Source organism: Cadophora gregata, assembly GCF_030347475.1.
Source record: "Cadophora gregata isolate MNR1 chromosome Unknown scaffold_18, whole genome shotgun sequence".
Lineage (NCBI taxonomy): Eukaryota > Fungi > Ascomycota > Leotiomycetes > Helotiales > Ploettnerulaceae > Cadophora > Cadophora gregata.
In genome coordinates this window covers 700,303-723,400 of record NW_026695941.1, presented here as the reverse complement: position 1 = coordinate 723,400, position 23,098 = coordinate 700,303, and the positions used below count along the sequence as shown (strand labels likewise).

The 23,098-nt window shown below is 48.3% G+C and overlaps 8 protein-coding genes across 8 annotated transcripts; 4 read left to right on the top strand and 4 right to left on the bottom strand.

Annotated features, from left to right (window-relative positions):
• Positions 1 to 8: 8 nt before the first annotated feature.
• On the bottom strand, positions 9 to 1,558 carry ONS95_006657 (uncharacterized protein). Its single transcript, XM_058500126.1, has 8 exons — positions 1,167 to 1,558; positions 1,078 to 1,113; positions 975 to 1,010; positions 898 to 927; positions 787 to 837; positions 701 to 733; positions 425 to 648; positions 9 to 368 (listed from the first exon to the last, which is right to left on the bottom strand). Exons 1-7 carry the CDS (start codon positions 1,412 to 1,414, stop codon positions 507 to 509), a joined length of 576 nt encoding a protein of 191 aa, XP_058349961.1. The 5' UTR covers positions 1,415 to 1,558; the 3' UTR covers positions 9 to 368; positions 425 to 506.
• Positions 1,559 to 3,141: 1,583 nt separating this feature from the next.
• Positions 3,142 to 4,876, top strand: ONS95_006656 (uncharacterized protein; the record flags this gene model as incomplete). Its single annotated transcript, XM_058500125.1, has 2 exons — positions 3,142 to 3,344; positions 3,391 to 4,876. The coding sequence occupies 2 exons, from the start codon at positions 3,142 to 3,144 to the stop codon at positions 4,874 to 4,876; spliced, it is 1,689 nt and encodes a 562-aa protein (XP_058349960.1).
• A 3,885-nt stretch (positions 4,877 to 8,761) lies between these two features.
• ONS95_006655 (uncharacterized protein) lies at positions 8,762 to 11,912 on the top strand (the record flags this gene model as incomplete). The annotated part of the gene is made up of 9 exons (XM_058500124.1): positions 8,762 to 8,829; positions 8,885 to 9,047; positions 9,099 to 9,266; positions 9,320 to 9,977; positions 10,024 to 10,937; positions 10,986 to 11,104; positions 11,153 to 11,232; positions 11,281 to 11,440; positions 11,543 to 11,912. The coding sequence occupies 9 exons, from the start codon at positions 8,762 to 8,764 to the stop codon at positions 11,910 to 11,912; spliced, it is 2,700 nt and encodes an 899-aa protein (XP_058349959.1).
• Positions 10,984 to 12,946, bottom strand: ONS95_006654 (uncharacterized protein). The gene has a single exon (XM_058500123.1). The coding sequence runs from the start codon at positions 12,865 to 12,867 to the stop codon at positions 11,983 to 11,985; it is 885 nt and encodes a 294-aa protein (XP_058349958.1). The 5' UTR covers positions 12,868 to 12,946; the 3' UTR covers positions 10,984 to 11,982.
• Positions 12,947 to 13,463: 517 nt separating this feature from the next.
• ONS95_006653 (uncharacterized protein) lies at positions 13,464 to 15,085 on the top strand (the record flags this gene model as incomplete). The annotated part of the gene is made up of 2 exons (XM_058500122.1): positions 13,464 to 14,444; positions 14,495 to 15,085. The coding sequence occupies 2 exons, from the start codon at positions 13,464 to 13,466 to the stop codon at positions 15,083 to 15,085; spliced, it is 1,572 nt and encodes a 523-aa protein (XP_058349957.1).
• Positions 15,086 to 15,557: 472 nt separating this feature from the next.
• ONS95_006652 (uncharacterized protein) lies at positions 15,558 to 16,544 on the bottom strand (the record flags this gene model as incomplete). The annotated part of the gene is made up of 2 exons (XM_058500121.1): positions 15,558 to 16,125; positions 16,375 to 16,544. 2 exons carry the CDS (start codon positions 16,542 to 16,544, stop codon positions 15,558 to 15,560), a joined length of 738 nt encoding a protein of 245 aa, XP_058349956.1.
• A 196-nt stretch (positions 16,545 to 16,740) lies between these two features.
• Positions 16,741 to 20,653, bottom strand: ONS95_006651 (uncharacterized protein). Its single transcript, XM_058500120.1, has 3 exons — positions 20,061 to 20,653; positions 19,629 to 20,004; positions 16,741 to 19,581 (listed from the first exon to the last, which is right to left on the bottom strand). Exons 1-3 carry the CDS (start codon positions 20,403 to 20,405, stop codon positions 16,955 to 16,957), a joined length of 3,348 nt encoding a protein of 1,115 aa, XP_058349955.1. The 5' UTR covers positions 20,406 to 20,653; the 3' UTR covers positions 16,741 to 16,954.
• Positions 20,654 to 20,724: 71 nt separating this feature from the next.
• Positions 20,725 to 22,678, top strand: ONS95_006650 (uncharacterized protein; the record flags this gene model as incomplete). The annotated part of the gene is made up of 3 exons (XM_058500119.1): positions 20,725 to 20,772; positions 20,848 to 20,942; positions 21,007 to 22,678. 3 exons carry the CDS (start codon positions 20,725 to 20,727, stop codon positions 22,676 to 22,678), a joined length of 1,815 nt encoding a protein of 604 aa, XP_058349954.1.
• Between the last annotated feature and the right edge of the window lie 420 nt (positions 22,679 to 23,098).

The following is a 23,098-nucleotide window of genomic DNA, read 5'->3' as shown; positions in this document are numbered from 1 at the left end:
CATACCCCCTTGTACGATAGTTAGTTGAAACGCAGATATTTGACCAGCCGCATTCCATTTGTGTTGTATTAACAAGATGTGTGAACACTCCCAAGCCCCTCGATGATAACATCGGTTAGACGTCGCAACTGGAACCATAACACAATTTGGCATCGCATCCAACTTTCCTTTGTTTCTATTGTTTCAACCTACAATCCTCTATGGAATAATTCCCATAAGAAAGAATTAATATACTGTTCCCTTTCTGTCTCCTCTTAGCCGCTGAAGAGTGCCAGCAACCTCATACAGTAGAACCGATAATCAATCCACAAATTCTCGTAGAAACCCTCAAGAGTATTAATCAATGCAGCACACCAAACGTGAAATAGCTATGGTGGCTGGAAGTCAGCGCCTGTTTCCAGGTAGTCAGGGAACATGATTTTACTTTTGTCATGAATCGACACGCCGAGACGGAAGTATACTTAATATCTCAGGAGTTTGGAGTAACACCATGGGAGCAATAAGAGCTACCTCCAGTACAAGTCATAAGGGCTGCCACGACCTCCCCAGCGACTGCTGCAAAAAGGGCTGGAGCCGAGTCTATTGACAGCTCCACGACCGAAACCGCGCCTATTCATAGCGGCCATGGGCTGGCTGAGCATATGTTGTCTTATTTGGCTTATTATCAGTGCCCGGATACAGCTGGATCTTGAAAACTTACGCTGCAAAGCCTTGCCCTAGCATACCCATGCTGCTAGTGTAGGTAAGTACTTCTTGCAAATCATTTGGGGGATGCATGTTACCTACAGTGCAGTCGCTCCGCCAAGTCCAGCAGCACCAAATGGAGACATGCTCTGGCTATTTCAAGTGTCAGTAGGGCGTGCTGGGGGAGAAGCTCACGAATGCCTGTAAACTTACAACGCGAGAGGATTCATCTGAAATGCCCCGCTTATTCGACTTAGCGACAAAAACAAACAGTTTGGCGGTGTACTCACATTCCAAGAGCCGGATTCACAGGGAGACCACCGGTCCTGATTGAGGAAATTAGCACAACTCATTGTCATTTGGATGGAGGAAATAAATCTAGAGTTTGTTTACATTCCAAAGCCCTTGTTTAATGGAGAAGCAGCGGCACTTTCGAAGTCAGCGATGTGTGACATATACTAGTACCGGTCTCGAGGACTCACAGCTGAAAGCCACCGCTCAAAAGCCCTGTACCACCACCGAGGAATACCTGGTACGGACATTGAGGGCAAGTACAGTTGGCAGCCGAAACCAGAATCTGTTGAGGTGATCCATAACCTATGCTAGCCAGGTAATTCTGAGTCGCACAGTCACAAATATGCTCCCCGGTATACGGATCAAGCTGGCAGTAGGTGCACTGGGTCGGGTGAAGACCTGCACTTCGCAGGAAAAGACCGTTGTTCATATTCATGATGGGCGTTTGGCTTTGCTTTGGTAAGGAGCGTCGAGCTTTGGCAGTGTCTCGGTTGTAAAGAGCGTAGAGAGAGTTTGGGAGGAAGGACTGTGGGCTAATGAGGAAGGTTCTCTTTACTTGTAGATTGGGCTTGTCACTCCTTATATAGGCATTAATATCTGTCCGCGGGTAACACAAACATCTTCATTGAACAGATCAATGAGGTGGTCGGGAGCACCAACTCCAACTTGACTAGTCAAAATAAGGAGTGTGGCCACATTGGGAACGCTGCCGAATCGTGGGCACTTCATAAATAGCTTCCCTCTGGTAGGACGCCCACCATCCGCCCTGTGTGTGGCAGCTGCATAACTCGGATGGTTTCGAAAATCACCTCCTGCCTTTAGAGGCGGAGGTTTTTTGTACACATCTACCCTTGATGTTGTGGACCCGAAATGATCGCTCAGAGAATTCAGTGGTCGAGAAAGGTCACAAGGGCATCAAGGATGGGCGAACTCGCACGGTGACAGGGTTCGCTCCCTTAGAAGAAATCTCTCGGCCAGCGCCGATTCAAAGAGCCATAGGGCAGACTGGGAGGAAGATCGCACAAGGGGGAAAAACAGACGATTCCCCTCTTGAACAGCGCTATTCTGTGTTTCCACAGGGTATAGTCTACCCAGTGAGGATAAACAAGGCTCATGTCTGATCTCATGGCCAAAAAAAACGAACTTCACTTCTTCATAACCACGCCACTACATTGCGTGCAAATCTATCCGCGCAACGACCGCGTATAGCTGAGAGCTGACAGATTGTACCCGGGATGCCTGCCACCTGCCGACCGTTGCCTCGGCTTTGGTTATATGAGCCAGTCGCTGAGTTGCCGCTGAAAGTTATTTAAACATCTGTACTACCTCTACAGCTCAGAGAGACACAAGTGATGGCTTTGGAAGGAAACACGGAGTGAACGAAGCAAACCGCACGTGATGTTGGATGGCCCAAAGCAGAAGCGCGCAACTCACAGTGCTCGTCTGCAACCCTCTACTTTTCAGAGAAATCCAAGCACTGACTAGGACTTGAGGCTGAATTGCATTTAAGCAGCGATAGCAAACCGGCATTCCACCTGAGGGAAACCAGCAAACCATAGAAAAGACCAAGTTTCGCAAGTAGTTAGGCAAAACAGTTGCAGCCCGCTCGAAACTTTGAAGACAATCCACCGAACAACCTGCCCGGTCCAGCCGGTATAAAATCGCTAACAGAGACGGTGCTCGACGGAGGAAATGGGTGAGTAACTCGCAACAAGTTGTTGTTGGTGTTGGTGTTGGTGTTTGGGAGTGGCGACACCCCCATAAGCGAGCCACTCAAAATTCGATGGTCCAGACGGCCGGCAGCCACCCCACCCGACCAGGATCCGTCACAGGGACGGAGACGGAGACAGAGACAGACCATCCCACATTTTGACGGTCGTAGGTATGTATTTGTTCTAGGAATTCTCTCCAAACATCTGCTTCTGAACAGCGAGGAGCGTAATTATTTCTGGACAACTGCAATGTTCCACAGGCCTTGAAGAATCTTTGACCTTGAATGAATCGAGTATCTCAAAAACATCCGCCACTGTCACCAATACCACCTTCTCCATCTACATCTCCATCTAACATCTCCCTCTCCATCTCCATATCCACCTCCACCTCCACCTCCACCTCCACGGCCGCGGCCAGATTCAAGTAACACCCTCAGTTGAGCAAGTCGCCATGGCTGCTGCCAACGCAGCCCTCCACCAGAACGAGGCTTTTTTATCTCGAAGACACATCGAAGGACTGATCGCAGGCGGGAAATCTATAATCATTGTCAATGGAAATATTCTAAAGGTCGATCCATGGCTCAAATACCATCCTGGGGGCGACAAGGCTATACGGCATATGGTGGGCAGAGATGCTACAGACGAAGTCACGGCGTACGTAGACTACATACACATTCTCAATTTAGCTGATTGTTTTCAGGCTGCATTCCCTGGAGGCCCAGAAGCAAATGCAAAGGTACCGCATTGGACGAATTGATGGCCGCTGGACCAACTTTGTGCCTCCGATACAAGGTGGCAGGTTCCGTCCAGAATGCGAGGAGGTCGCAAATGGTGAGAGCGAGGAGGATCTCTCTGGACATCAGGCTCCGAGCTCTGACATATCGAGAGCACCATCCCCAATATTTGATACAGTGGAGCCGACGCCTCGCCGACGCATCTATTCGAAGAATGACCCGCTGATTTCTTCTGTATCTTCTGTCTCCTCGCTCACAGATCCTGATGATGGCATGTCTTACCTGGATGTCCAAACCAGGGAACAAATTGATCTAGATATTGCAAAGTATCCATCATTGGATTTCAACACCCAGGACGAGGTTATCCGAAAATATCGTCTTCTAGACCAGCGACTCAGAGAAGAGCGTTTATACGACTGCAATTACACTGCCTACGCCATCGAAGGCTGTCGATACACATTTCTGCTCTGCATGATGCTTCTTTTTCTTCGTCTGGGGTGGTATGCTACCAGTGGCTTGTTTTTGGGCTGTCTCTGGCATCAGTTGGTTTTTACTGTGCATGATGCAGGGCACATGGGTATTACACACAACTTTCACGTCGACACAACGATCGGAATCATCATCGCTGATTTCATAGGGGGACTGTCCGTGGGCTGGTGGAAGAGAAACCACAATGTCCATCACATCGTCACAAATTCCCCGGAACACGACCCTGATATTGAGCATCTACCTTTCTTTGCAATCTCACATCGGTTCTTAGAATCACTCACGTCGTCCTTCTACGAGCGTCTTATGACCTACGATGCTTTTGCCAAATTTATACTTCCATACCAAGCATATCTATACTATCCCATCCTCACGTTTGGACGTTTCAACTTATATTTTCTGTCCTGGGAATATCTTATACGTGGTCTTGGTCCTAAGAAAGGTCCTGCATGGTGGCACAGGTGGCTGGAGCTTACCGGACAGGTCTTCTTCTGGTATTGGTTTGGGTACATTATCATGTACAGGACTATTCCGACAGCCTCGGCACGTTTATCTTTCCTCATGGTTAGCCACATGATAACCATGCCTTTGCATGTTCAGATCACCCTTTCTCACTTTGCTATGAGCACTGCAGAACTCGGCCCGCACGAATCATTTCCACAGAAGATGCTGCGCACTACTATGGACGTTGACTGTCCTCAGTGGTTAGATTTCTTCCATGGAGGGCTTCAATTTCAAGCTGTTCATCATTTGTTCCCAAGAATGCCAAGGCATAATCTTAGACGAGCCCAGAAACTTGTACAGGAGTTTTGCGTCGATGTTAATATCCCATATGCTTTGTATGGGTTCGTAGACGGGAGTAAACAAGTCATTGGGAGACTCGGCGAGGTCGGAAGACAGGCGGCAATCCTTGCGAAATGCCAACGAGTAACTGCTGAGAAAGGAGATATTCTACATGGGCACTGAGCCCTTAGGGTGGTACTTGTCTAAGGGTATCGCTCAGCAGCGTATCTTTAGCAGTCCCATAAGAAGTTTGTTCCCGCTTTCTGAATCTCTTCAAGGAGAAATCATCCATTTTCACTGAGCGCTCTGATATCGACGTCGCTGATAAGAGCAGTCGCAAAGATGGTCAAGTCGTTGGTGTAACCTCCCCTAATCATACGACAGTTAATGACGTTGTAGACTTCCAAGTGGTCGTTTCGAGGTACGGGCGAGAGTGTTTATTACGGGTGAGAGTATTATCCTCTTCGCTTGAATTATTTCTTCTTGCAAGCTCTTGCATTCTCAATTGCATTCGTTTCCCCGCCGTGGCTGGACTTCGCCACTCAAAAGCAAGCAATACACCGATTTATCAATCGTAACAAATGACATGTCCATGTGGGAAATAGTGCTTCATGCCGGCTTAGCATTTGCTATCTGACTCAACATCATCCTCCGATGATGGAGTACTTACTAAACACTCTAGAGACGATACTTGACAAAGGAATCTAAGTTAGCCTCGTGACTCGATATATTATTACCTTCCCTGCCTCCTAGCATGCCTGGGGAACTGCAGGCCTGGCTTGCGCTTACTGGGACCCTCCTGGCGTACTTGACACTTTCCTTGTTGTGGGTCGTCCCGTATCCCGCTTTTGGCGGGCCATGTTCAAGATCCTTTCTTAATCCCAGTCTTCAATTGTTTTGGAAAGTCAAAATCCATCTTCGATCATTCCTTACAAAAGATTTAAGTCTTGGTCCTTATTGTAACAAGTATTTTAAGATGGCAAAAGATCACCCTGGCATGATGAATATGAATATAGCCCCCCGATTCCCGGCTGTTCCCGATCGACTGCTCAGGAGTAGAGTTTTAGCACTTCTCATACTTCTCGATTTGCGGGTAGGAACGTTGTTTGACTTGGCCGCTGGGAGCTGGATCAGCAATGGACTGGAGATAGATATGCGAAGCCTTCTCTCCGTTCCGCCTTTCGTCGGAAAGGTGCCAAGCTAAATTCTTTGGCTGGAAAAAGCAAAGAAAAGGGTTTTGTAGGGCCACAGACTTTGTTATAAAGTCTTCTGGTATTCCGTGCAGAACACTTCTGTTGTTGATGAACAGGAACCTCATCCAATCTCTCAGTCGACCCGACCTCATCATATTCGAGTACAAAAGCTCGGCTATCTGAACATCATTATCACCGCTGTCCTGTCCCGAATATCTGCTCCCATCGACACACCTTGCTACCTCTCATTATGACCAAAGCCAACCATACCGAGGAGTCAGCGGAACGTATTGCTAGATGTCGGGGAGCAGATGTGCATTTTCCAGTCCTTGAGTAGGCTTAGCCCCGTTCAAAACTGACTTCTATACAGTCTCGTGAAGCACAGTCAGCTTCTAGAGCAGCAAAATACCACAAGTCCCGATCAGGAGGCGGTAGTAGTGGTGGTGGAAGTGGTGGTGGAAGTGGAAGTGGAGGAGGCGGAGGTGGAGGAGGAAACAGTGATGGGACATGCCAAAACAAAAACCGGTCTGGGGGGCAATGCTCAACATATGAGCCTTGCATGGTCCAGTACGTACTGTCCCGATACTAACAGAAGTCATCTCACAAGTTCCCATATTCTATCGCTTGATTCCGATTCCTCGATCCCGAAGATTCCCAAGCAGTGTTTACTGACTGCTTTTGATTGTAGCAACCAGAACTGGAGGGTCTGACTTTGGCGCGAGGAATCACCGTTGCAGATCTTCTTACGGCATGCCTTTGGAGTAGGGGTTTTGTTCTCTTCTGTCTTCTCTTAGCTCATTGGGCAGATACCACGTACAGACTGTAATTTCTTTATTTGCGCAACAGGGCCACATGGTCAAGTTGCTTTTGCTTATTCGCATGCATGCAATGAATCACCGTTCCTGTAGATGTGTCGTCTCATGAGGTTGAACAGGGAATTTGGGATTGGTTGATAGGTCGTGAGCAGCAATCGAACAATGTGATATGTTGCTGCTAATGGTAGCTGATTCTGTTGTCTTTAAAGTCATGGTTCCCCGTTTACATGCAGGATCTTGTGTGTAACCCGGCGTTCCGATCCTTTGACCCCCTTCTACGATGAGATTGATCGATCGCCCGGCAGCCCAATTCACAAGCCTTGGTTTCTTTAACCCTATTGGACCACCGCGGGCTTGCGACACACCATTGACTGAAATGTGCTTCAACGGGCTGGGCTGTCTGTGAAGTACTCGCAGTGTGCCGTGAGATTCCCAAGACCCGCAAGCTCATCGATCATTTCCAACCAGCCGGGATCTTTGTCGGGCTTGACTCAGAACGTCTTATCGTTTTGCAAGAACCCAGCAGCATGGCACCTATCCTTCCGAGAGCGAGCCTTCGTCCGGATGCTGGAAGGCTTGAAGAAAAACAAAACATAAACGAAGGAGCCGAGTCGATGCCCAGATGCGCACGCGGCTTTATTGGGCCACGAGCGAGCGAGCGCCACAGCACTGGACTCGGATTGGCCTAGCCCCTCTCCTCTGCCCCTTTACCTACTTCGTTATACGGGAAGCCAAATGAATCACTTATGCGGAACGTCCTATATTGTATTTTGACCTATTTATTTCCCTACCTTCAAGTCTTATAATAATAATTCTAAGTAGTAAAAGTAATATCTAAAATATAATTGATTTTTTACTATATTTAAAATTAAGATTAAAGCTAGCTTTATAATAGAGGAGGGAGGTAAAAATATAAATTCTATAAGGGCTAGAACTAACTAAGCTACTTTACTTTAAGCTCTTAAGCTACCTGAAAATTTATTACTTTACTTACTTACTTATATTACCTTATTATTAATTATATATTTAATTAATTATAGTTATTATAGTAGGAAATCTAGCACCTAATTAAAGTGAAGATTAAGATAGAATAAATAAAAATATTATTCAAAAATATTAAAGTAGACGTTCCGCACAAGTGATTCATTTGGCTTCCCGTATCGTTATTATAAGGTAATTCACCTGGGACTTTGGTGAGCGGAGCCCACCTCAGATAAATTACTGTACAGTACCTTCCAAGCTTCCAAAGGTGGTAAGGTAGCTTTCATTGTTCCCAATTCGCCCTCGCCCACCACCACCTCACCACCGGGCCACCCGTCAGTACCTAGTAGTGCCCTCAGTGCCCTCACATCCGCACCCGCACACCCACGTGCACGTGAGTCGCTTGTCGCCCGTGCGGCTGCTTTGTTCCAGGATCCAGGATCCAGGATCCAGATTCCAGATTCCAGAAGCAGTGGATGTCAACGGCGGACATCGACAAACATCGACAACGCTACCCGCAACACAGCTGGCCAGGACTGAACTCCCGAACTCCTGACCTCTCCAGAACCGAACCAAACGAGAAAAGCCGAGTGAGAACAGGTATCCGTCATTTTCTTGCATGGCCGTTGAATTGGACCTGGGACTCACCCTCTCCCAAAGCTGCATCAATCCAACTCTGCCCTGCTTGACTATTATAAGGTATAGGTACGGAGTCAAGTCATAGTCACAGACAGGCCCAGTCACAGTCACCTCCGCCTCGCGTCGCCACGTTACCTTACCTCCCTATAGGTCTTTAGGTACCTACCTACGGTACCTGCTGTGGTATCTTCATTAGGTACCTTCCATTACCTTAGGCAGTACAATACCTAGGTAGCTCCATATTCAACTGCCTCACGTGCCGCGAGCCTGACGACGGCCCTCCAGCGACCTGTTGTTTGCTCTTTCCCCACTCTACTCCTCGACTGTAGGTGGACTCAAATTCGTTATCGATACGAAATGCAATTTTAGGCTGTCTAACCTCCTCCAGTCCAACCTTGCAAGAAGAGGAACATGTCACTGGCATCTAGCTGATACCAAAGATGGAGCCGAGCATCCAGCGCGCTCTGAACGACAAGCTCTACGACAAGCGGAAGGTTGGAGCTCTTGAGTGCGTACTCATAAATCCTCGAAAGAGAGATTGAAAGCTGACAATTTTGATTCAGTCTCGAACGGGTCATTCGTGATCTTGCTGCTGGAAAAGAGTTTGACAGAATCAAGAAGATTATCCAACAGCTGTGCAATGATTTTGCTTATGCCGTCCATCAGCCTCACGCTCGGAATGGCGGTCTCATAGGCTTGGCAGCCGCAGCTATTGCATTAGGGCCCGTATGTTTTGAGCATGAAGTGATGCAAACTATGCCACTGACACTTTCATAGGACCTGGCTCGGTATTTGGATGAGATTGTACCTCCTGTCCTAGCCTGTTTCACAGACCAAGATGCCCGCGTTCGCTACTATGCTTGTGAAAGCATGTACAACATCGCGAAGGTAGCCAAGGGCGAAGTGTTGCCGTACTTCAATGACATTTTTGATGCACTGTGTAAAGTAAGCCATTCCTTCAGTCTTTCCTTACACAGAGGTAACTAATTGGTGGATAGCTCGGCGCGGACTCTGAACTGTCCGTTAAGAATGGGGCCGAACTTCTGGACCGGTTGATCAAAGACATTGTATCTGAATCAGCGGCAACCTATGTCTCAATACTCCAAACATCTGAAGACTCGACTGTTGAAACAGACAAAGAGACTCCAGACGAGTCTATTGACCTCCCTACAGCCTTCTCACTTGCTCGATTCATTCCTCTTTTGAAAGAGAGAATATATGTTATCAATCCATTTACGAGGACATTCCTTGTTGGTTGGATCACCTTACTAGATTCGATCCCTGATTTGGAACTGGTCTCATATCTGCCCGACTTCCTGGGCGGTCTCTTCAAATTCCTCAGTGACCCAAACAGAGATGTTCATGTGGCTACGCAAGGCGCTTTGGAGCGATTTTTGAGCGAGATCAAACGCATTTCCAGAATCAAGAAGGGTATTGCGGAAAGTCGGAAATCTCGAAGCGACATCAAAAGAAAGCGGTCGGGTTCGATGGATAGTGAGAATTCAATAGCTCCTGATGCAGGTGCAGAAGACGGTTCTGGAAGTGGAGATGAGAAGGACGTTAGTAGTGACGATGATTGGGTTCCTGGACAAGACGTTCAAGTGAACCACAAAGAGATCCTAGAAATACTAACTGCTAATCTCGATTCTCCATTAGGTGAGTTGTTTGGAAATGTAAATTTAGATTTGCTAACACATCATAGAGGAAGATAGTCTCTTGGAATCTCTACGATGGATTGTCGATTTCTTGGACATATGCCCAGAAGAAGTGTTGCCATTTGCCCCGAAGATTTTGGCGCATTTGCTGCCTGCCATGGCTAGTGGTGTCGAGACCATTCGGCTCGCTGCTGCAAGGGTCAATACATCGTTGATGGATTATGTTGTTTCGCTTTCTGATGAAGGTGCTGCGTCAGAGTCTACCACTGGGCCATCTAGGATACCCACTTCGATAGTGAGAGACAGTGCCGGTAACGAGAGAAGAGATTCGTCTACGAATACTCGCGGTTCGATATCTAACTCCCGTGAACTAGACAGACGAGAATCGGAAGTCCAGACACCCCCTCCAGCATACAACAAGACCCCCTCGCCTGCTTCACCATCACAGCCTCAAGTCGATCTTGATTACGCAGCGGCTGTTAATTCACTGACTCTTCTCTTCTTGAACGACCATGAAGCTACAAGAGTTGCTGCGCTGACATGGCTCCTCATGCTACATCGTAAAGCGCCCCGAAAGGTACTTGCTTTTAACGACGGCACTTTCCCCGCGCTTCTCAAAACACTTTCAGACCCTGCAGAGGCTGTTGTAACTCGAGACCTTCAGCTGCTTTCCCAGATATCTAGAAATAGCGGGGACGACTATTTCAGCTCGTTCATGGAGAATCTCCTGCAACTGTTCTCTACGGACAGGAAGCTCCTCGAAACTCGTGGAAATTTGATAATCCGTCAACTCTGTGTCAGCCTCAGCGCTGAAAGAATTTACCGTACCCTCGCAGACTGTATCGAAAAGGAAGAGGATCTCGAATTCGCCAGTATCATGGTGCAGAATCTTAACAATAATCTCATCACAGCTCCCGAGCTGGCCGAGCTTCGTAAACGACTTCGGAATCTAGAAACCAAGGCAAGCCTATCCTTCACGGATGTGCACCACCCTGCTAATTTTTCTTAGGATGGACAAACGTTCTTCGTCGCCTTGTTTAGATCTTGGTGCTACAATGCCGTCGCAACATTTTCCTTGTGCCTTCTTGCCCAGGCATATGAGCAGGCTTACAACCTGCTCCAGATCTTGTACGCTACGTTCCTTCCAGTCGTTTATTTCGTGCTGACCCATTTTAGTGCGGAACTCGAGATGACTGTCAACATGCTCATTCAGATAGACAAGCTTGTTCAGCTTCTAGAGTCTCCCGTTTTCACTTGTAGGTCCTGAGCTGTTTCCATGGGCTGCCTGCTAATTACTGCTTTAGATCTCCGCCTACAATTATTAGAACCAGAGAAACATCCTCACCTCTACAAGTGCCTTTATGGCCTTCTCATGCTCCTTCCCCAATCATCAGCATTCGCAGCACTAAAGAATCGACTGAATAGTGTGAGTGCTATTGGCTACTTGCACATTGCCCCCCGAGCGTACGTACCTCAATCTCGTAATAACAGTGTGGTGGACACTATTTCTACTTTCCAATATCATCAACGTCAGAAAAGCAGTGAGACTCATACGTCCGCATTTAGCGCACCAACAAATGCTAGTTCGTCAAGCTTTGATAGGTCAAGTCGTTTGAAGGGTAGAGATGAGGGTGGTATTCGATGGAACGAGCTGTTGGAGAAGTTCAAGAGTGTTCAAGACCGTGCAAGAAGAGCAAAGAGACCAGGCGGAGACTTCGACGATGGACTTGGCATGATGGCTGATCCTCGAGCTGGAGAAGGGTTGGATGCACGGGCATTTAAAGATCTGGCTCGACTACAAGGGCCGCCTCTGCCAGTGAAGGATACGGCAGTTGCTCCAGCTGGCGCTCAGCCAGCAACAAACAAATCAAAATCGAGTTTAGGGAAATTTGGACGATTGGGAGGAGCAGTGGCAGGCACTCGACCTAAGAGATGAGGCAGGCCACCTCTTAAGGCTGTTACTTCAGCTCCTACGACAAATATTTTCAATGTAGATAGCTTCTTCACTATCTGGTCTTTTTGGGACTTTCTCTTTCCACTAGTCCCTCAAACATGCTGTCTCTTTGCAGCGTAAGATCACGTAATTCGACCCTGAGACTTTCTAGTTCCAGCCGGGCCAAGTCCGTGTCCTGCGGTAGACCGTGGTAGCTCTTTACCTGTGACTCCAATCCCTTTACAATCTCCATCATGCGCTTGAACTTGTCTTCTTCCAATTTCACATCCTGTATGGTAATCTTCGAATTCCCAGAAGGTGCAGAAGTCGATGCCCCGCGGTCTCTCAACTCTGGTAACTTAGCCGACAATGCTTTGGCTCTCCTCTGATAATCGATCGTCTGCTTCGTGACCTCTGAAGAAGATTGGTAGTCATCGCTCTGCAAATCCTTGATGAGTGCATTGATACTCTCCAGCTCGCTGATCAGATGTGATTCCAGAACCGAGACCCGCTCACTTGCTTGGTCGAGGTCGTCGGAAGCAACTTGCAGATCAAGAATACTACGTCCAAGCTTCTCAATTGACGGAATGGGCTGATTGAGAGCCACACTGAGTGAAGACAGGGCATCAAGACTCGTTATCCCTTCCCGGGTCACATACTCCTCCAGGGAAGCAAGGAGCTCTGTATGTGGGTCTGCCTCCTCCTTTGCTTGCAGGTCTTGTAAAGCTTTGGCCTCGACTCGAGCAAGCAGATCGCGCTCTTCGTCTGCAGTGTCGTTGAGAGCTGCGAGGCTGAGGAGTGCTTTGAGAGTTTCGCTGTTGCGCTCGAATGGCGGAGGTGTTTTGCCGTTGAATTTGGTCGAGAGCCAGTTGTCGATGTAGTTCCAGTCTTTGGCTGCGGCTTGTTGTTGTCGGGCCACAGAGGGCGAAAAGATTGCTGACGGAGAGAGCTGAGCCATGTTGCTGGTCTGACGTGTTCACAAAGAGAGAGAGAGAGAAAGCGCGAGCGTTGTGAAGCGTTGTTTACCTAGTTATCAGGTAGGTACTAAGGTAGGTACATAGGTATGGGGAAGGCACCCCGGGTCAGCCTCGTCCGCCCTCGTCACGCGTGGCTCTGGCTCTGGCTCTGGCTCTGGCTGGCTCTGGCTCTGCTCAGCTCCCCGCCACGCTAAGCTTAAAAGAGACAACTAAGCTGGACGGGACACTTGTCCCGCAAGGCTGCGGCTGCGGGACAGCACAGTAGCTCGTGCTTGTGGGCTTCAGGACACTTTGCGCCGCCTGCTGTACTGCATTATAAAGTACGAGTACTCGTACTAGACCAGAGCATCTGGACGAGACTGAGACCGTACATTCTTTACCTCATCTTACTCCCTTCCACCCATTGACTGGCGACTCCGTCCTTCCTGTCCCCTCCACTCACTCCCCCCCCCTTTTTCTCTTCTATTCTCGTCTCTTCTCTTCTGTCCTCTTACCTCACTCCCTCCCAATACCACACACCACATCACTATCACCATCACCATCACTACTCCGCAGTCGCATTGTGCAACATTTCAAGATGATTGTGAAGCTTTCCGCTTTCGCATTCGCCACACTCTTATCCTCGAACTCGCTCGTGCAAGCTATCTCGTCGTCTGAGATTCCCCACGACACACCTATCTCCTCCCTCCTCGCATCTGCGAACGCACACCTTGCCAAGGGCGAGACCAACGATGCTCTCACATACTACGACGTCGCAATCTCTCGCGATCCCCAGAACTACCTGACATATTTCAAGCGCGGTGCCACATACCTCTCCCTCGGTCGAACCGTTCAGGCCACTTCCGACTTCGACAAGGTTCTGTCCATCAAGCCTGGTTTCGAAGGCGCACTCATCCAGCGTGCCAAGATTAGAGCAAAGAATGGCGACTGGGACGCTGCGAAGGAGGACTACCTGTTACAAGGTAAGTCGACAGATGAGCTGGTCGAGCTGGAGGAGGCCAAGGGTGCAGCCGCACTGGCAATTGCTGCCGAGAAGGCCGGAAACTGGGAGGAATGTGTCAACCAATCTGGAGTGGCTATCATGGTCGCAAGCAAGATGTTGTCACTACGAAAAACCAGAGCACACTGCCGATTCCAGCGCGGAGAAGTTATGGAGGGCATGAGTGATCTCAAGCATGTCCTGCAGATGCAACCGGGACAGACTGAGCCACATATGCAAATATCGGCCATCACATACTACGCCCTAGCGGACTTGGAGCGCGGAATGGACCAATTGCGAAAGTGCTTGCACTCGGACCCTGATTCAAAGAAGTGCAAGAAGCTGTACCGGAGAGAGAAGACCTTGGATAAGCAACTGGCACAGATCAATAAGCACTTTGAGAAGAAGCAATATGCGAGCTCTCTGAAGTTGCTACTTCCGAATGGCGAAGACTTGGGATTGGTGCAAGAGATCAAGGATGATGTCAAGGAGCTACGAGAGGCTGGTACAATTCCCGAACATGCACCAAATGATCTGTTCGTCAGCTTAATTGAGATGGTCTGCGAGTCCTACCACGAGGTACGAATCTCTAGAGCGCCTTACATGAATTTGAAACTGACAAATCTTAGTTGAAAAACTCAAAGAAGTCGCTCACGTGGTGTGACGAAGCTCTCAGCCATAACGAGAACTCGCTGTACGGTCTCCTAAATAAGGCACGTCGACACATGGAAGCCGAAAACTTCGAGGCCGCCATCCAAGCGCTGCAAAAAGCCAAAGAACACCACCCAGGAGCCCAGCAAATCAATCAGCTACTAAACAATGCACAAGTTGAGCTGAAGCGCAGCAAGACTAAGGACTACTACAAGGTTCTTGGCGTCAGCCGTGACTCTGATGAATTACAGATCAAGTCCGCCTACAGAAAGATGGTCAAACTCCACCACCCAGACAAGGCTCACAAGCTCGGCATCACAAAGGAAGACGCTGAGAAGAAGATGTCTGCCATCAACGAGGCATACGAAGTCCTAAGCGACCCGGAACTGAAGCACAGATACGACCAGGGAGACGACCCAAATGACCACGAGCAGCAACGACAACATCCATTCCACGGCAGCCCGTTTGGAGGCCATCCTTTTGGTGGACATAGCGGTGGTGGCCAGCAATTCGAGTTCAAGTTCGGTGGTGGTGGTGGTGGGTTTCCTGGTGGATTTCCATTTGGTTAAGCTGGAAGAGCAAGGCACTTGGAAATTGGCGTTGAGTGGAGTTCAACCAGTTGACGGCGAGCAACTTAGATATCACTTATCTTCCATTATCTGTACAGCATGGACGTTGGGCATACATCGAAACTGGAAAAAGACCCATGTTTATGATGTTACGATTGTCATATTTGCGTAATGTGTGCCATTGATGTCTGTTTGTCTGCCGTGGGTATGACACAACTCAGCATGCTCATACGTGGCGTCTAAGGCAGTGCAGTGATGCTCTAATATACAGTGAAGCTTCTAAGCAGGCTGCTTTTTGAAATCGAGAGCATAGTGACTTTGACTTCTTCATGTCCTAGTCATCTACATGTCCATCTATGCAATGCATAGGTTTTGACTCTATGGTCAAACAAACCCCATCCATGAACGCCACCGTCCAACCCACCCATGCCATGCAAGATCATGAAACGTAAATGCCGCCTCCATAAATCGCTCAAGCAGGTTGCTCGTAAGCTCTTCTAATCACCCTCGAGAACTGCTCCATCTTGACATTCTCCCTAACAACAGTTCCTTTCGCCTCGTTCTCCTTGTTCAATGGAACCTTGATGACCGTGCCCTCCATCTCCCATCCACAAACACCGCTAACGAATTTCTCGAATGCCTCGCCCTGCATTCCCAGCCATGATTCCAGGACCGGTCTCTCGACTTCCCGAACAGATTGAGATATGTTAAGGGCGATTCGAACACGGATCAGCTCTTCGAAACCGGCGACGTCAGCAATCAAGTCGGCGTACAGGTCATCGCTATCGAGGGTACTCCAGAAAAGGGAATAGGAGGCTTGTCCGAGGAGGTTGTTCAGGACATTGAGCTTCTGTACTGCTTCGGAGAGGGGTGCGTCGCCTGCTGCTGGGAGAGCAGAGGATGCTGATATTGGGGTGAGGATATGTGGTGGGAGAAGATGGAGAGCGAGTGAGAAGTCGGGCGAAGGGAAGACGGTGAGGGATTTGACGAGGATGTTGGTGATAGTTTCATCTTTAGTGAGGTGGGGATTGAATTGGTATCTACAGCGAGTGAAGATTTGTCAGTCTTTTGCTTCCGTGTCTTCTTGCTATGCTTATTTGAGAACAAAGTGAGGTGGGGGTCAAGATTCAGATAGAGCTAATAATAAACTTCAAGGACTGGAGGGATTCATTCTCCATGCCCATTCAGGTAATAGGAAACGTTGGTAAAAACGATCATCACGTTGACGATTTGCGCCTGGATATACCAAACGCAAGAAACAGAACTAATAAGAAGGAAGGCACACTCACAGCTTCAACAATGCCAAGTTCGCAAAACAGTCCACGAACTTGCCCTCACACTGTTGTACGACATATTCTTGAAAGATGGCTGTCGTCTCGGGGTTGTATCTATCGAGGCCATTTAAGATCGCATCAATGTGCTCTGGCCGGTCTGGCGCGTAGTCGAATGGGATTCCCATCTTTGCGACTTCGACTTCGTCTTTGTTTGTTGGAAGGCGAGATGCGAACGAGCGGGAGTTAAGAAGTTCGAGGAGAGCTTCGGCTGATTTCTTCTGTGGCTCCCCCTTAGTGGGGTTCGCTTAGTCCACCTGGTAAGGTCACGTGGATATCCTTGTTGCTTCTGCCCGGGTGAATTTACGGCCATCTGAACGCACTTTGTGGACCTTCAAGAATTCTCAATGTCGATTTGAAGGATGGTGCAATCAGTTTGAAGATTTCTTCGATCCATTCTTTTCTGTTCACACTGTAGTAGCAGAAGGAGGCACCCGTGGATACAGATTTCTAGCACCATATTACATGTCTTTTTTGCTCTTGGTCGGAGCCAACCTCTTCTTCAATAGAACGTCATCCGAATAATCAGCGGGGGTATTTACAATCTATGCACCTCCACCCGGGACACAATATCCCCTCCGAGTCTCGCAATCTCTGCCAAGATGGCAGATTTGTCAAGGACAACTTTCTCCGCATCATCGTCCTCCGGAGCCACAACTTTCGTAGCATGAGCCGAGTTCACTTTGAACGCTCGTGGCGCGATACTCTGAGGATTCCACAGTCCGCCAATCACTGAGCCAGAGGCACCTCCATGGAAAAGTACGATGCTACTGGTATACAGTCTTTGGAGTTCTTCGAGATATAGCTGAACAGTATGGTACCCGATCAATCCCAGGTCAGTCTTCTCTTGTAGTTCGAGATTCTTGAACTTGGATTTCCCTCCTTTCCGTCGATCGGTAAAGAATGCAGGGGAAATATGAATTGCAAAATCATAGTCGCTTGTTGACGTGGCAAAAAGGGATCTTGGATCAAGGTCAATGCCTTTGTCCTTGACCAATTTGCAAGCAGAACGTGCTAATGCTGTCATACGAGAGGCAACCAGCTTTGAAGGCCCCTTGTCTGTGAAACCAGTGCCAGTTGGGTCGTGGTTGGATGCTGCAAACAGTACTGTACGGTTCATGCCTGGATCAATCTTCCTCCACGCCTCAAGCCTTGTGTTAATAGAATCGACTTCGCTGGTTGTCATCGTTCCGGTGAAGTCCACTATGAGGGGCGTAACACGCCAATCCCACCTCGATATGAATAGCAGTGTCCGCAGAAACCCTGTCATTACTGATGAGGGTGCTTGCCACGGATAAGGCTGTAGGAAAGTTCGGGCGACCAATATCTCAACAAGCTCTTCACTGACGTGTCCTAATAGCATGTGTTTGTCGAACCACATTTTCGTTAGTCGGATAGCTGGGGATAGAAGCGGGAAGCGGGTGCAGTGTGTTGCAATCGATTGCGTATGCAATGGGAGCTGGATGAACGACTTTTTGTAGACTGACAGTGCAGAGACAGCAGCCTCACGTGTATGGTGGTCGCTTGACTTGTCTTTGACTTGCCGTTCGAGGAGAGTCTGTTCTCGGTCATTATGAATCCGCAGACGAAACACCACTCCGGAATCATAGATGACGTCCAGAAAGGCGCAATTCTGCATTGGTAGATCCTCGTTTTCCAATCCAACCCGAGTAGTGATATATCTTTCAGCTTGTAGCAAACTTCCTATCTTAAGGAGAAATGCAATCTTGATTCGTTGGATCGCAACAACATCGTCTGGCCATCTTCCAGACCCTTCAAACTGCATCAAAACATCGGCGGGAACCTTCATCGGCTGGCTAGAACTGAACAGCGGCGGATCAATTGAGGCATACCTAAGCTGCGGACTGAGAGCCGAGAGCTGCTTGAGCTGGAGCGGCAGATCTGCGATATCTCTGATCTTCTTTTCAAAGACTCGGTATGCTTCACTGAGACTGTCGAAATGTTTCACACTTGTGCTAGATGAGGGAAGAATCTTGTCAAATCCTTCCCCAATGAATACAAGACTCGTGCTTGCCTCTTGGCCAAGGTGACGATTGATCAGGTAGGCGACAATATCCCTGAAAATTGCATGAGCTGAACCAGCAGGCCAAATCAGACTCTCGAGGATGCTTCCGTCCTTAAAACGTCGCAGTTCTGCTTTTTCACCCCAAAACTTCTGGAACTTAGCAGCCTTCTTCTTCTCTTCCGCTGCCGGGCCGTGGTCAACCAACCGATCAATATTTGCTGGATCAAATACCACCGAGACTTGCAAAGATTGATCCTGTTGGGGAGAACCAGGCGACGTGATTGACCAAGGTGGCAATTCTTGCTCCTGGATGCCAATAAGCGTTACACGGTCCATCAAGCCTTCGTAAAGGACGTCGTATACTTTGCCACTGAATTGTCTGTAGCTCGACACATGGTCGCACGGCCCACCGCTCGAAGTTTGGGGAGAGTATGCTAACTCAATTGTGGAGTCGTACCTTTGCAGGTTTTGAGAGGTTTTGATAATGAAAGTTGACTCGAATTGATCGAAAGTCGGATCGTTGAGCATAGCCAGAGCTATTTTGGCTTCATGTCGCAAAATTTGATAAGACCATGGTGTCATTTTGTAAAGTACATTTAGGCCTCTTGTGCCATCGAATAGGCTCGGGGTGACCGACTTTGGGAAGATCAGGTCTTTGGCGTCAAAAATGACCGGATTTGCTGTAAGATCGCTGGAGGCGATGAATTGGAGGACGGCTTTGAACATCTGGTAACTGCTATAACCGGGAGATAGAACGCTGTGACCTTTTGGCCCACCACCTTTTAACAACAGAGCTGTAACAGCTGCCCATTCGAAATGGCCAAATCCACCCCTCGAAACAGTTCCGCCGAAGCCGCGCTGTCGAAGCCAGATCCTACCGAGAATGCAGGAATCCTTGAACCCAGAGGCAATTTTGGCAGAAGAGTGTAGATACTTTAGGTACGACTCAAAGCTACAATCGGAAATGAACGACGCATTGTAGAATGGCGTCGGTACCTGGGTGGAACTGTCGTTCTCCGGGGTGCCCCTTGACCGAATAGCATTCCTGTTAGGTTGAAGTTTGGATATGTTAAAGAATGCTGAAGGAGCTGCAGGAATGATGCGGACTTGGTACTTTGCACTTGTTATTGAATTGACTCCTGCTTTGATTAGTTCTTGCTCATGTATTAACATAATTTGGTCCTACCAGAAATAGGTTTGATAACCAGGATTGGATGGAGAGTATTCCCATTCAGGTACTCAAAACAGAGCGAAAGTTCTTTATTTGTAGAATCGTGGAGACCAGCGGCTAGGCATGCGAGATAATATGCCCTCTTGTAGAAATATCGATAATTGAGGTAGTCCTTTTCCTGGAATAATGAGGCAGGCATCACAGCCACCATATCTACGCACAAATCACCTTCTGACTTGACCATTGTTCTTGAAGCATAGCTGCCAACGATATTCACAATAGATGGCTTTTCGTAGGATAATTTGTATGCAGCGTTCTTGTCGGGTTTGGGATCGGGGAATGGAATTGTGATCTTGTGCGTTTGGAATAAAGTCTTAGAAGCTTCTGGGACCTGTATACGGTGGTTAGAGACTGTGATTTATATCAAAAATGTAGGAGATCACTCACAGAGACAGCATCACGATCCTCAATACTCTCAATCAAGCCCTTCAATCTGCGCAAGAGATCATCCACACCCTTCAGCCGCTTCTCATAGTTTGGCTGGACCTCAGCCAATAACTCGTCCACTTGCAATTTGAACAAGCTTGTTTTGAACAGACCCCCAGTGTATATGGCAGCTTCGTCATCGTCCGCTGTTCGTTTTGGTCGTAATTGCGGCTGCGCCTGGGTTTGTGGTATGTTCAACTTCGAGTGCTGGTTCAGTGGCTGCTCATTTTCTTTTGTTGCGCTCTCAGAGGGCGAAACGGACCGTCCATTGTCCAGCTTGCGTCGTTTTGTAGAAAGCGGTATCATTGGGATTATGGACAGAATGCTGGTGGAGGCGCTCAAGTTAAAAGTACAAGTACAAGTATGTACATAAAATTGTTGATATAGGCACTTTTTTTCCACCCTTGGACGCTAAGATAGAGGAGCCGCTTGCTTATCGTAAGTGGGATCCGTGTGGCGTGGGTGGTAAGCAGCTATGACTGTGCTGGGTGTGTCTATCACCGGTAACGGATTGACCAACAGAGGCGCCCTTTTTCTCTAGACAAAACAAACTTCATACATTCGAAAAAGCACTGCATCGCGCGGTCAATTAGGCGCGGTCTTTCCGTTCGTATTTCTCTACGATATGTCGGTCATTGAACTAGGGGAGTCGCTTCCAGCGCTGACGCCTCATGTAAGTCCATCCATTTCATCCCGCACGCATCATTTTCGACTGTACATGTGAGTCAATATCTAACTCTGAATACAGGCGACAAGTGTTTCCCTCCCCAAATGGAGCGACAACATTGGCTATGAAGAGGGCCAAGAAAGAGTTTTGAGCAAGTTGGTGACAGGCTACCCTCGGTAATGAACTCCAACTCCTCAAAAGACCTTCCCCAGTGTCACTGACTTGTGTCTCGTGACTCAGGTTTTTCATCCATAAGCTCATTGCCGCCTTTGCTGAGGATATTGTCACGAAGTTCGGCATTCCTGGTGAACAAGCAATGCTGTTCCCATCCACTAGGACTGCTAGGAGATGTGTGGACTTCATGCACTCAAGAGATTCATCAATATCTGCCGAACGGATCCGTGTAGTTGATCTTGTGCTGGACGTGAGTCGGACAGATTCAGAGATGCTTAAGAAGCTCTCACCAGCCATATCCGCTGTCATATATCCCAAAGATTTCTTTCCCCTTGCCAAACAGTACTGGCAGCATTCAGGCGATGGCGTTCAGAGCAGACGCGCTGAGTTCTGCCACGGACTTTTCCAGGAAGGAATTTTGGTGGAGAAGTCTGTTCTTCAACCCCTCGCCAATGGCTTCCACAAAGGGCCAAAACGATACCAGAAAGGATCCATTGATAAAACACCGCCCAAAGCACAACAAAACGGAACAGATGTTACCAATGGACCTAGTGATTCTGCGCCGAACGGATCTTCTGAGAACCGCGAGAGCTCGCAGTTCTTGGAAGAACGTTTCGGTCGTAATCTTGATGTGTCATTTGTTGACAACGCCAAGTCTGCGATCCGACGTCGTATTGCAGGTTCTCTCATAGGAGAGGTCGACCTGTCCGCAACACCAGGTCCATGTATGGGCTATAATAGCCGTGGGATGGCTGACATCTCAGAGAGCGATGTCTATCTTTATCCATGTGGAATGAACTCTATCTTCCATGCTCATCGTATGATGCTGGAAGCCAGAGGACAGATGAAGAGCATTGCCTTCGGCTTTCCTTACGTTGATACGTTGAAGATCTTGGAAAAGTTTGGCCCAGGCTGCGTTTTCTACGGAAATGGGGAGTCAGAAGACCTTGATGACCTCGAATCTCGACTAAAGTCGGGAGAGCGATTTCTTGCACTATTTTGCGAGTTTCCAGGAAATCCAATGTTGAAGTGTCCAGATCTTCAACGAATTCGGAAGTTGGCCGACGAATACGATTTCGGGGTGGTCGTGGATGAAACCATCGGAAATTTTATCAACGTTCATGTTCTACCTTACGCAGATGTGGTGGTTAGCAGTTTGACCAAGATATTCTCAGGGGAATGCAATGTTATGGGAGGCAGCACCATATTGAACCCTCGAGGTCGATACTACGAAGCAATGAAAAAGGTTGCTGAAGTCGAGTACGAGGACAATTGTTGGGCAGAAGATGCAATCTTTATGGAGCGTAACAGCCGCCACTTCGTATCCAGGATCGAGAAAATCAATGGAAATGCTGAATTGATTTGCGAGATCCTACGAGCACACAACTTGGTCCAGGATGTATACTACCCCAAATGCAACCCGTCGAGGCAGTTTTACGATGCATGTCGTACTCAGAACGGTGGATATGGTGGGCTACTTTCTTTGACATTCAAGAAGACGGAGCAAGCGATAGCCTTCTACGACCGCCTCGAGACTGCGAAAGGACCAAGTTTGGGAACCAATTTCACCCTGGTATCTCCTTATGTCATTCTTGCGCATTTCCTGGAGCTTGACTGGGCGGCCAAATTTGGAGTTCCGGGCGACTTGATCCGTATTAGTGTTGGTTTGGAGGATGCAGAGGATCTGACGTCGAGGTTCACAGTGGCCTTGAAAGCCGCGGAAGAATCTACCACATGAGAAGTCGTTGGAAGAAATAGACCAGATTCAAACAAAAAGTTTCAGACATAGCGCATGGACAAACGAACTGCCCGCGCCGCCCACTTGAGCCTTGGATGTGAGAAGGTATTTAAAACGAATGAAAACTCTGTCTCTTAGTTATCGCAGTGTGACGAGGATTGAAGGGATTTCAGTATTGTGGTCTGATACTGCAGGATGGGCTATGCTTGATTTCAAAGTCCTTACGATGAAGGACTCTTTGAACAGAGACACCCCGTAGCTGGTCCTGTTCATAAATTTTAGTCAGTTGCAAAGTCTATACCTGCAATGGAGTCTAAGACCCGTACCCTAGCAGCACTTCAACATTTCAATTGGCGCTGTTCGCTTCCATCCTGGCGGGAAGGTTGCCGAGAAAACAAACCTCCAAAGACTTTGATCGTT

Coding starts and splice junctions, on each gene's coding strand:
- ONS95_006657 (XM_058500126.1), bottom strand. CDS start 1,414: ATGAATATGAACAACGGTCTTTTCCTGCGAAGTGCAGGTCTTCACCCG. Junction 1,011..1,077: donor TTAAACAAGGGCTTTGGAAT/GTAAACAAACTC, acceptor TTCCTCAATCAG/GACCGGTGGTCTCCCTGTGA. Junction 838..897: donor CAGATGAATCCTCTCGCGTT/GTAAGTTTACAG, acceptor CACTTGAAATAG/CCAGAGCATGTCTCCATTTG.
- ONS95_006654 (XM_058500123.1), bottom strand. CDS start 12,867: ATGGCTCAGCTCTCTCCGTCAGCAATCTTTTCGCCCTCTGTGGCCCGA.
- ONS95_006651 (XM_058500120.1), bottom strand. CDS start 20,405: ATGATACCGCTTTCTACAAAACGACGCAAGCTGGACAATGGACGGTCC. Junction 20,005..20,060: donor AGGATCGTGATGCTGTCTCT/GTGAGTGATCTC, acceptor CACCGTATACAG/GTCCCAGAAGCTTCTAAGAC. Junction 19,582..19,628: donor GGTTATCAAACCTATTTCTG/GTAGGACCAAAT, acceptor TAATCAAAGCAG/GAGTCAATTCAATAACAAGT.